The sequence below is a fragment of the Zea mays genome, chromosome 5 (genome assembly GCF_902167145.1).
Source record: "Zea mays cultivar B73 chromosome 5, Zm-B73-REFERENCE-NAM-5.0, whole genome shotgun sequence".
NCBI lineage: Eukaryota > Viridiplantae > Streptophyta > Magnoliopsida > Poales > Poaceae > Zea > Zea mays.
The window spans coordinates 175,881,931-175,893,647 of record NC_050100.1 but is presented as its reverse complement, the minus strand read 5'-3'; the positions used below and the strand labels follow the sequence as shown (position 1 = coordinate 175,893,647).

The window sequence follows — 11,717 nt, the reverse complement described above, 5'->3', positions numbered from 1 at the left end:
TAAATGCAAATTGGTCTAATTCCAAGTAACCTTTGCACTTACCTTATGCAAACTAGTTCAATTCTGCACTTATTTGCTTTGGTTTGTGTTGGCATCAATCACCAAAAAGGGGGAGATTGAAAGGGAAATAGGCTCAAACCTTTTCCTAAATGATTTTGGTGGTTGAATTGCCCAACACAAATAATTGGACTAACTAGTTTGCTCTAGATTATATGCTCTACAGGTGCCAAAGGTTCATCTACAACTATACTAAATCGACTGTCCGGAATACCGTAGATTATTCCGGACAGGAGAAGCTTTTTGGAAAATCAGGCCAAGCGCGGACCGTCCGGGTCTTTGCGGCAGACCGTCCGCGACACCCAAATAAACCTCGGACAAAACCAATGCAAAAGCATGTGTCTCTACTGCGGACCGTCTGATGGAAGAGGAAGCACCGTCCGAGACCACGCGCGGACCGTCCGGGACCTTGCGGCGGACTGTCCGCCACACCGCCTTGACTTCGACCAGGAACTAAATCAGGGACAGTCCGAATAAACCACGGACCGTCCAGCTACAACGCGCGGACCGTCCGGCTATAATTCACGGACAGTCCGCAGGTGAAGACCTGGTTCAGCCCGAAGGTGACAAGTTGAGCAAAAGGAATTATGTAGCTGGCGCGGACCGTCCGGGACCAAGGGCGGACCGTCCGCGTGGTGTCACCGAGGCAGATAGCCGTTGATCTAACCGTTGATCTGTCAGAAGTATCCGTTGAAGATGTCAGAATCGACCGTTGGAAGGTCGCGGACCGTCCGGGCCCTAGCCGCGGACCGTCCGCCAGTGCAATTTCTGGCAGATGCGCCCCAACGGCTATATGGGTGGTTGAGGGCTATAAATACCACCCCAACCGGCCACTTCAAGGGGTGGGAGTCCAAGCAACATTCCAAGTCATCTAGTGACATACTCAAGCCCTCCCAACCACATATATTCATTGATACATCCTATACACAAGATCTAGACCACTACAACCAACACAAGTGCCACAAAAGAGAGAGCAAACAATTGAGAGCTACTCAATTGAGTTTAGCCCTAGTGCCTTGCGAGATTCATTGAGAGATAGTGTGTGCTACATCTTTGTGTTCATTTGTGCGTGGAGTTTTGACTCCCATTGAACTTCCTCCAAAGTTTTGGAGGCTTGTAAAAACTAGCAAGAGACACCAAAGAGTGTGGTGGTCCTTGTGGGATCGAGAGTGATCCTTGAGAAGAAGAAGAGCTCGCCGATCCTTGGGTGTTCGGTGGAGAGAGGGAAAGGGTTGAAAAAGACCCGTCCTTAAGTGGACTCCTCAACGGGGACTAGGCCTTCGAGGGCCGAACCTCGGTAAAACAAATCACCCGTGTCATTTGTGTTTATTGCTTGTGATTTGTTTGTTTTCCCTTCTCTAAGTTTTCTTGCGTTATTCTTTGTCAATATCATTTGGTGTTGCTTCAAGTTAAATTCTCATTTAGTGAAGCAAATCTTCGCAAGAAAGAAACTTGACTTATTGCTCTTCTCATCTAAGCCTTCTTGCTTTACTATCCATACATCTAGTAGTTGTATTGATTATCAATTCCGCATTATTTCAAAGCAACATTCTTTACAAGCAAAGGACTTAGCTTTTATACTCCGATAATTGTTTATCTTGTTCTAACCACTAATCAAGGGATCTAGTTGGGGGATAATGTTTTAATTTTCAGGTTTCGCCTATCCACCCCCCCTCTAGGCGACTTTCAGTGTTCTACTTGATGTAGATTCCTCCTTCTTTTCCTCCGTCGCCTTGAATGCGACAGGTTGTCCTTCGGATGTGGAGGGGCCATCAAGCTCGACGATTTTCTTTGAGCCTTTGATCATCAACTCAAAGCTCACAAAATTGCCTATTACTTCCTCGGGAGTCATTAGTGTATATCTAGGATTACCACGAATTAATTGAACTTGAGTAGGGTTAAGGAAAACAAGTGATCTAAGAATAACCTTAACCATTTTGTGGTCATCCCATTTTTTGCTCCCGAGGTTGCGCACTTGGTTCACCAAGGTTTTGAGCCGGTTGTACATATCTTGTGGCTCCTCCCCTTGGCGAAGCCGGAAGCGACCGAGCTCCCCCTCGATCGTCTCCCGCTTGGTGATCTTGGTCACCTCGTCTCCTTCGTGCGCGGTCTTTAGCACGTCCCAGATCTCCTTTGCACTCTTCAACCCTTGCACCTTATTATACTCCTCTCGACTTAGAGAGGCGAGGAGTATAGTCGTGGCTTGGGAGTTGAAGTGTTGGATTTGTTCGACTTCCTCCGAGTCGTAATCCTTGTCTTCCTTCTTTGGTACCTGCACTCCATACTCAATAATATCCCATATGCTTTTGTGGAGTGAGGTTAGGTGATGCCTCATTTTATCACTCCACATAGAATAATCTTCACCTTCAAACATAGGTGGTTTGCCTAATGGAACAGAGAGTAATGGAGTGCGTCTAGAAATGCGAGGATAGCGAAGGGGCATCTTACTATACTTCTTGCGCTCATGGCGCTTTGAAGTAGTGGAGGCCGATTCCGAGCCGGAGGTGGAGGTTGACGAAGAGTCGGTCTCGTAGTAGACCACCTTCCTCATCTTCTTCTTCTTGTCACTCATTCGATGGGACTTGATGGAGGAAGAGTATTCCTCCTTGTGCTTGTGGGCGGACTCCCTTGAGTGTGTTCTTCCCGAGCTTGCGGACTTGTCGCCGGTCCCGAGATCCCTCTTGGCGGATGTTCCCGACATCACTTTGAGCAGTTAGGCTCTAATGAAGCACCGGGCTCTGATACCAATTGAAAGTCGCCTAGAGGGGGGGTGAATAGGGCGAATCTGAAATTTACAAACTTAAGCACATCTACAAGCCGGGTTAATGTTAGAAATATAAACGAGTCCGAGAGAGAGGGCACAAAACAAATCGTGAGAAAATAAAGAGTGAGACACGATGATTTGTTTTACCGAGGTTCGGTTCTTTCAAACCTACTCCCCGTTGAGGTGGTCACAAAGACCGGGTCTCTTTCAACCCTTTCCCTCTCTCAAACGGTCCCTCGGACCGAGTGAGCTTCTCTTCTCAATCAAACGGGACACAAAGTCCCCACAAGGACCACCACACAATTGGTGTCTCTTGCCTCGGTTACAATTGAGTTTTCACAAGAATGAGAAAAGAAAAGAAGCGATCCAAGCGCAAGAGCTCAAATGAACACAACAAATCTCTCTTCTCTAATCACTAAAGCTTTTTGTGGAGTTGGGAGAGGATTTGATCTCTTTGGTGTGTCTTGTATTGAATGCTAGCTCTTGTGAGGTGTAGAAGTGTGGAAACTTGGATGCCATTGAATGTGGAGTGGTTGGGGTATTTATAGCCCCAACCACCAAAAATGGTCGTTGGAAGGCTGTTGTCGCATGGCGCACCGGACAGTCCGGTACGCCACCCACGTCAGCAGACCGTTGGGGTTCGACCGTTGGAGCTCTGACTTGTGGGGCCTCTGGGGCTGTCCGGTGGTGCACCGAACAGGTCCTGTAGACTGTCCGGTGCGCCAACTGCGCGTGCTCTGACTCTAGCGCGTACTGTAGCGCATTGAATGCGGTTGCAGTCGACCGTTGCGCGCGAAGTAGTCGTTGCTCCGCTGGCACACCGGACAGTCCGGTGTGCACCAGACAGTCCAGTGAATTATAGCGGAGCGCCCTCTGAATTTCCCGAAGGTGAAGAGTTCAGCCTCGAGTGCCCTGGTGCACCGGACACTGTCTGGTGGCACACCGGACAGTCCGGTGCGCCAGACCAGGGTGCCTTTGGGATGTCTTTTGCTCTCTTTGTTTGAACCCTTTCTTGGTCTTTTTATTGGCTTATTGTGAACCTTTGGCACCTGTAGAACTTATAGACTAGAGCAAACTAGTTAGTCCAATTATTTGTGTTGGGCAATTCAACCACCAAAATCAATTAGGAAAAGGTGTAAGCCTAATTCCCTTTCAGTTAGCCCTGTCCCGTTAAAGACGATTATACCCTATGTTACCTACGTTATCCCTGGAATATTCTCCATGGGGTTAATGGCGGGTCATTACAGCGTAATTAATTACAAACATGGGCTGACACACTAACAACTCTGCCCACATAGCGTCCTATGTAACATGGGCCGACTATACACGGGTCCTTTATTACAATTAGTAGTAGGTTACAACACATGGTCTTCGCATTCCACATGCTCAGTCTTCGGAATTCTCGATGGTCTTCATTTTGGCCGGTCCAGGCGGAGGCAGGCCCGTGCCTGGTGTAGGGCGAGCGGGGCAACCGACCTGGGCCCCTAGATCTCAGGGGCCCCACCCCATATACCATACAGGAGTACAAAACTAGTGGACTACAACTACATGCAGCTGTAGGCTGGCGCCAAACTCAGGAACATGGAGGCACATAAACAACACACGCGGGACGGCGGACGGACACAGTGTAAATACACATACGCGCTAGGGAGTACATATTCACAACGCATGGCAACAGAATCAGCCAATCAGGGAACAACGAATCAGCCCTCAGACCTCAGCCAATCAGCCTACCATTGTCAGACAAGGCTATAGTTTTTAATTGCTTTAGCAAGTAATTATGCTTAACAAATTACATGAATTAATTTATTCTATTGATTCCTTGTAGATTGTCATTGATATTATGCCTCCTAAGAAGTATGCTAGCAACTTTATGTATTGAGAAGAATTTGTTAGATGATATTAATATTAAAACTATCATTGATGATTTTGCATCAAGATATGTTAGAAGACATTTTTAAGATGTTCTATAATATATTTGAGGTAATGATCTGACTTCTTTTTTTAGCGCTCATTTTTTGATACATTGAATTATAAGTAAATATATAATAGTAAAAAATAGTACTTATAATATTGGGGCCTTTCTCTCTCTCCATGCACTACCTACATAGCGGAGCTCACTCTTCAGCCTTCGCGCTTCCAGTCTTCTCTTGAATCCTCTTTGGCATTATAGCTGCTCGAGCGAGGGTGCCTTACGCCTTTGCCCTAACAATTCGTTCTCATATAAAATACATAAATATTTTTCACGGGAGCTCACGAAACAGGAGAGGATAGAGGTGACAAAGTTTGTTGTCTCCGTGAGCATTCGAGGACGGTAATCTATGTAATGGTGATTGCAATATACGTCAATGGTGATTGAAAAATGGAAATTCCCATTCGAGCGCAGACCAGAGGCAATTTCGTTTCCATTCTAACATATCACGCGGCAACGTTTTCATTCTAGCGAAACCCGCCGCCGTATTCTATTAGCAACTATCTCTAGTTAAACGGGGTCATCAGGACTTTTCCAAGAATGAATGCCAAGGTGGCAAAATACTCTCATGATGATCACATAATAAAGCAAGAAAGAAACCGGATCATTTTTACACTAAATCTTAGTTCTGCAATCCTAACAAGCTGTTTTTGGCTACAAGATAATAGTGAGAAGTTACGTCATCCGTCCGACGTTTAAGTTTACTAGTAGCACGGGGCAGAAACCAAACCTTTCGGCCATGCGGCCACCTACAACAGCAGGTGGTCAAATGGACAAAAGCAACACGGCAGCATATGGGCAACAAAAACTACTTCCGTACATCAGGCCTCAAACAGAGAAGAAGCAAAAGCTCGCCCGTCACGTGACTGCTTGGCGGCTCCCATCATGTATTTTCCTCGATTGCCTCATTTATGGCTTTGATGTTGTCCTTCAGTATCTTCCACTGCAAATAAATACCAACAGGAATGAAAAATTTGCCCCCCAAAAAAAGGCGAGGGAGAATGGCAATGTTATGTACTTTGCCAGGAGTTCAATAGCAGCTAGAAATTGTTATCATGGCATACGTGTGTGCATCTTGGCATTTCACTGCGAAGAAAAACTACTTCGGATTATTTTCCTACCTGACGAATGGATTAATAGGTGATAAATTTGATTGACTATAGAATAGCATAGCACTATGTCCCCACGCGCTGAGAATATTTTCATGACAATAAAAGAATGGCAATGCTTGTCAAATAAAAATTCAAAGGGCTACTTGATATTCCAAGTATGGCATGCAAATTTCAAATATACTAAGATCCAGCTTTCATGAAATCAAGCTTGCTGTGCACAAAAAAATTCTAAGAATCATATAGCAGGTGTAAAAAAAATGAAGATGCCACTGACCTGATCTAATTGGAGTGATATACCTGAAAAGGAAAAAAAGGAGAAATTATATTATTAATAATATGCAGAGAATTTATACCATCATCTCAAGGAAATATTACAGATGGCACCACATTTAAATCAAGAAAAATATTTGCTCTCCCTTATGCTGATGCCTATACTGTAATGCAATTCATCCAGAAGCTAAAGATACCTAAGATTACCATGCAATTAATACTTTCAAGCCATGGGCTTAAAAATAATATGTCAGCTCCAAATATGATAATTTCTAAATAAACACTCCCTGATAATTAGAGTACTCAGCAACACAACTTATTCATAACTATCAACCAGGAGCCCAGGATACGCATAAAAACAATCCTTACTGCATCAGTTGGCTAAGAAGCGCATGGCCTCAAATTCAAGTGATGAAGAATAGCAAAAGGCTGTCATCATATACTTGCATAACAGTAACAGGAAATGTGCGGATTAAAGGCGTAGATTCCACCTCGATAAGTTACATACCATTACAATTTTTTTTAGTGCCATGGTCATTCTATCCTTGGTACACATACGTTTCAAGTTCACATAATGGTCTAAATACATGGCAAAATCGATTAAAGCTAAAATCTGTGAGCACAGAAGCAGTTAGGTTGGAAGGAAGTCCATTCATCCTATCTTTATTTAATCTCTACAACACGGTAGGGCCACGAAACCTGTTACCCCTTAACTGTTGGATTGTGCAATCATGCGATCCGATTTGTCCAATGCAAGTCATTTCAGATCTACTACCCGCTACGTGGCTGATCCGAACCGCCGCAAACCTTCATAAGCCGCACATTCCTACCCTGCTTCTCAGTTCTCACGCCCCTGCCCGCGCCCCTTGTTAGTCCACCTACTTCCCCGCAGTGCAGCTACATGTAGGGTGCGGCATAGAATGCCGACAGTGTGGAGTCAGTGCAAAGGACACCAAGCAGCAGATCTCACAAAGTCACAAGTCATAGCCACCCTTGGCAAGTCACGTGTTGATCAGGAGTTGTGGTGATCCAGAGCGGTTGAACAGGCTCACGGAAGGTGTGTGGACCTCAGGAAGAGTGGCAGCACAGTGGCTCTCCCCTGCCGCATCATTAAGGGCAGCATCACGGCCCTCATCGCCCCACCACCATTGCATTGGTCTTCTACACGAGGCCGTGAGATGCTCTGTGCGGCCTAAGATGTCATGCAGCACAGGCACCTCAGGCAGCAGCTACAGGAGGTCCACATGCAACGGCAGCTCTCCTCTTCCTCAACAGTGGACTCTCCACACTACCAAAAGCATCTCTAAAGCAGCGCACGGGCGTAGCATACCTCGTGTGCACGGCCTGTTTGACAAAATGACGCATTGTGTCACTGAGGACCAGCCTGGGCTGCAGTTCCAACAGCAACATCCCGTACATCAGTCTCTTCCAATTCTCACATCTTCCACTCGAACCTCATCTAATGCAACTTCCCATGCAAACAATCAGTCCCTGTAAAAGTACAAATCCATCACCAGCATTTTTGCTGGATTCATCCTCGTGTACTCAAATCTGGAGGCCAAGACTGCAATTAATATCTCAACAGGTAACAGGTCCAGATCTCACTTGTATATGTGTTTGATTGGACCTTTTACTTTTCATCTCAACATGTAGATGCAAATCATCTTCACTCGTCCATAACTCATACCTTTTTACTGGTATTAACACTAGATCTATCTCGCTGTTAGTTTTGTAGTGCAGGTTGGATATCTGCTTTTTAGTTTGGCATACAATTGGTTAGTTTCCTTGCAAATAACTGATGAAAACTTAAATATTACTTCCTGCGTTCCAAATTATAAGACGTCTTAGCTTTTCTAGATCCATTGTTTTTTATATGCGTTGGATATACCTTATGTCAGGATACATAGTAAAAGAAATATATCTAGAAAAGCCAAAATGTCTTGTGATTTGTAATGGAGGGAGTATTACCAATTATAACCTGTAGATAACTAGTAGTATTATGTTATTTTTATCTTCTTACAAGTGCTTTCACAAACACTAAATGAAGCAATAAGCTGAACTACAAAGCAGTTCTTTGGAGTTGTTATTGTTAACAACCTGCAAATTTGCACCAGTTTTATATTTTCTGTTGTACTGCTTGGTTATATTTATTGATTACAACCGAGGGAAGAAAGCTTGCACGAATATGTGAAGAGCGGAGGTTTAGCTTTGCCCATTTAACCACCACATAAGCAAGCTAAAGAGCAGGAAAAAACAAATATTTCGGCATATGGTCCAGGGGTAAAGTAATTCATGGGGTTAAATGCTGGAGACATACTTGCTACGCTAAGAGTAACATCATGCTTTGATTGTATTTCTCGTCTTCTATCTAAAGCATAATTAATGGAAAAATGTGTTCATAAGGAAAAACTTTAAAGAAAACAAAGAGCTAAATGAGATAAGATTAGGAACAGAAGGGCATCTTATGCAGCCTTTTTTTTCAAAAAGCGCAGGAGAACTGTGCCCCAATATATTAAAAAGGAGAAAAAGGTCTAATAAGACCAGGTACAACAAGACAGACTTCCTTACGAAGGTCGAAAAAACAGAAAACCAAAATAATCCATCCGAGAACAGCAACCAACTACTGGCCTAAATCCCCCTCCGAGACTAACCCTCAAGGAGAGGGGCAGACAGGTAGGAAAGGCCTTTAGCCCCAGCCAATTCCCACATCCATCTTTCCTCCATAGCCATCCTAATGGCTAAAGACACATTAGGGTTCCAGTTATCAAAGACACATTTGTTACGATGATTCCAAATAATCCAGGCCCCCAAAGCAATAAGAGAATTGAACCCCTTTCTAACAAGACCTCTGACCGAAGAAGAGGCTTCTTCCGACCAGCTCATGAAGGAGGACAAACCAGGTTGAGGGGCTAGCATTTGAAGGTCGAAAGTCCTCAGCAGCTGAAACCAGAAAACCCTTGAGAAAACACAGGAGATCAGGAGATGATCTAAGGTTTCATCCTCTTGATCACACAAGGGGCATTTCGGAGGGTGATCAAGCCCTCTTTTGGCCAACCTGTCAGCGGTCCAGCACCTGTTATGCGCAGCGAGCCAAAGAAAAAATCTACATTTAGGCAGGGCCCAGGTATTCCACACCCTGGGATAGTGGCTGAAATAGACAAATCCCATGAAGAGCCCTTCATAAGCCATCTTATGCAGCCTGGCTGGTATTATTTGTTCTAGCGATGCATGAGCTCATCCAATGCATCTTCACTCCTCAGCTGCCTCCCACAACTAGGCAGGCACTGATGGAGCTAACTGTTGTCAAAATAGAGGTACGAGAGTGTGCATCTGACAAACACAAACCATATTCAATTGATTTTAGGTATGTACAGAACCTAGATACAGTTATTAGTTATAGACATATAATTATTCTATTTGTAATTTTTGTGGTGAGTTCAATTAATTCTTCTTGTTTATCATTATTTAATATCCTGTGTATCTGTGAGGTTCGTATAATAACAATTGCATCAATGTAAGTAGTTCACAAATATCAGTTGTGTGAAGTGATGGCATACCATAGATTCTTTGTGAATCTGAGCCATCTCGTCACACAAGCGAAGGAATCAAGACTGAAAAAAGGAATATATCTACCACATACTTGACAAAAAATGTATATTTCTTGGGGTATCTGATCAAATTAAGACTGATATAACATGACACTTCTTTCCATTGGATACACAGTTCTCTAATTGTATATTTTTACAGCACAGAAGAAATTTCACAAACAGCTATAGATATTGAAGAAATTAGTTGAAATATCAGTAATAGTGTCGAGTATGTTTCATCCGAACGTGTCACGGCTACCAGAGATTAGGTGTATGGTGAGAGCAGGCATCATTATCCCTGACAAGCAAAATACTCCCTGCCAATGTCTGCCATTCTCTCTGTTCATTGTTTTAATGTTATTGCAGTAATAACTGACCTGATGGATGAATGGGATTGGTTTTGCAAACAGTGACCACTGTTCTTAAGGCGTCGCCTAGGCGTCCGGGCGGTGGTCTAACACCTAGGCGCCTTGCCTGCCTACCTCGCCTAGGCGCCGCCTAGGTGTCCAGGCGGTGGTCCAACGCCTTGGACCGCCTTACCGCTTTAAAAACCATGACAGTGACATCATATATAATTAGAGCAACAAAAGGCAAATGATGACACCATAGGAAGAATGGGAGTGACAAAAGGTAGAATCTGAACCTTTTGAAATATATGTGCAGTATGATTCCTTCCCAGTGTTCTATTTATAAACTTTTATCCATTGCTCAAAAGGGTAAATACATATTCATCTACTGGTACCCTTGATCTTAAATGCAGCTCAAGGAGTCGAGGATGAATTGTTGCTCTTGATCAAAGGAACTGGAGCCACATGTAGCTTACACAGTATCCTGGTCTTCTCTATCAAGGTACATCACATTTTTAAACATGTGGTTCATATATATAGAAACAAGCTAAGGGGGTATTTGAATGCACTAGAACTAATAGTTAGTTTGCTAAAAAAATGTTAGTGGGATTAGTTAACTAACAAATAACTACCTAACTATTAACTAATTTACCAAAAATAGCTAATAGCTGAACTATTAGCTATGGTGTTTGGATGTCTCAACTAATTTTAGCCAGTAACTATTAGTTCTAGTGCATTCAAACACCCGGGCAGGCCAGCTCAACTGTGGGCGCCGCAAAGCACCCATAGGAACAGTAGAACATAAATGAGGGGTGCAAAAGTCGCCGGTGGTACCTTTGCGGGTGGGGAGAGTCTTGCCGTCCTTGAAGTAGAACTCGCGTAAGTCGACGAAGACCCTGCCTTTCCAGCTCCTAACGGACACCTTCTTGTTCTTCGATATCTGCACGAGGAGAGCGCCATCAGAATGATCAAAGGGGTTAGGGTTCTAGGGTTTCCGGCTCGATTTTGAGTGGCAAAATAACAGTTTTTTCATTGGGCGGTGGGCGCGGTCCATACCTCGGCTACGACGGTACCGTCTTCAGCGGATTCGGAGGGGCCATCGTCCCTCGCGGCCTGGCGCTTGGCCGCGGGCTCACCGCTGCCGCCACCGCCGAAACGCTTCTTTCCTTTCCCCCACATCTTCCTTGCTGAGACTCGACTGGACACGGAGACTGGATGGTTCGAATCGGCGTACCTCTAACAAACACTTAGGGCTAGTTTGTCAACCGTATTTTTACATGGGGTTTCAATTTAGATTTTTTACATGGGTATCCTTAGTTGTGCACTACTGCTCATTCATTGCTAACCTTAGTTTTTATTTTTTTTAGTTTTGTCTACGAATCCTTCCCTCCGCTCAGAAACGTGCCCGCACGCCGTTTCTGTCTGCGTTGGCGTTCGTGACAGCACAGTTCCACGACTTTCATCACCTGAACGCATTCCTTAGCCCCATCTTTCCCAATCGAGCCCCATCCCTCAAGCCCTAGCCGTCGCCAGCTCCAATCCTCTCTGCGCCGCCAGATCCAATCCGCTCTGTCGCCGCCATCGCCTTCGCCACGTCACCGCCGCCGG

General features: G+C 44.5%; 1 protein-coding gene across 2 annotated transcripts; it reads right to left on the bottom strand.

Moving 5' to 3' along the window:
* Nucleotides 1-5,334: 5,334 nt before the first annotated feature.
* LOC100286301 (uncharacterized) lies at nt 5,335-11,433 on the bottom strand. Of its 2 annotated transcripts, XM_020553427.1 has the most exons (5): nt 11,166-11,433; nt 10,944-11,049; nt 6,180-6,202; nt 5,812-5,892; nt 5,335-5,736 (listed from the first exon to the last, which is right to left on the bottom strand). In XM_020553427.1, exons 1-4 carry the CDS (start codon nt 11,286-11,288, stop codon nt 5,824-5,826), a joined length of 321 nt encoding a protein of 106 aa, XP_020409016.1. In that variant the 5' UTR covers nt 11,289-11,433; the 3' UTR covers nt 5,335-5,736; nt 5,812-5,823. The 2 variants fall into 2 exon arrangements, with proteins under 2 accessions (XP_020409016.1, NP_001152660.2); NM_001159188.2 differs by lacking the exon at nt 5,812-5,892 and having other exon boundaries at nt 5,389-5,736; nt 11,166-11,369.
* Nucleotides 11,434-11,717: the final 284 nt, after the last annotated feature.

Bases quoted from the DNA above. Each gene is read 5' to 3' on its own strand.
- LOC100286301 (XM_020553427.1), bottom strand. From the start codon at position 11,288: ATGTGGGGGAAAGGAAAGAAGCGTTTCGGCGGTGGCGGCAGCGGTGAG. The intron at 11,050-11,165 runs GTATGGACCGCG...CTCCTCGTGCAG, and splicing joins ACGGTACCGTCGTAGCCGAG to ATATCGAAGAACAAGAAGGT. The intron at 6,203-10,943 runs GTACCACCGGCG...TTTCCTTTTCAG, and splicing joins GACTCTCCCCACCCGCAAAG to GTATATCACTCCAATTAGAT.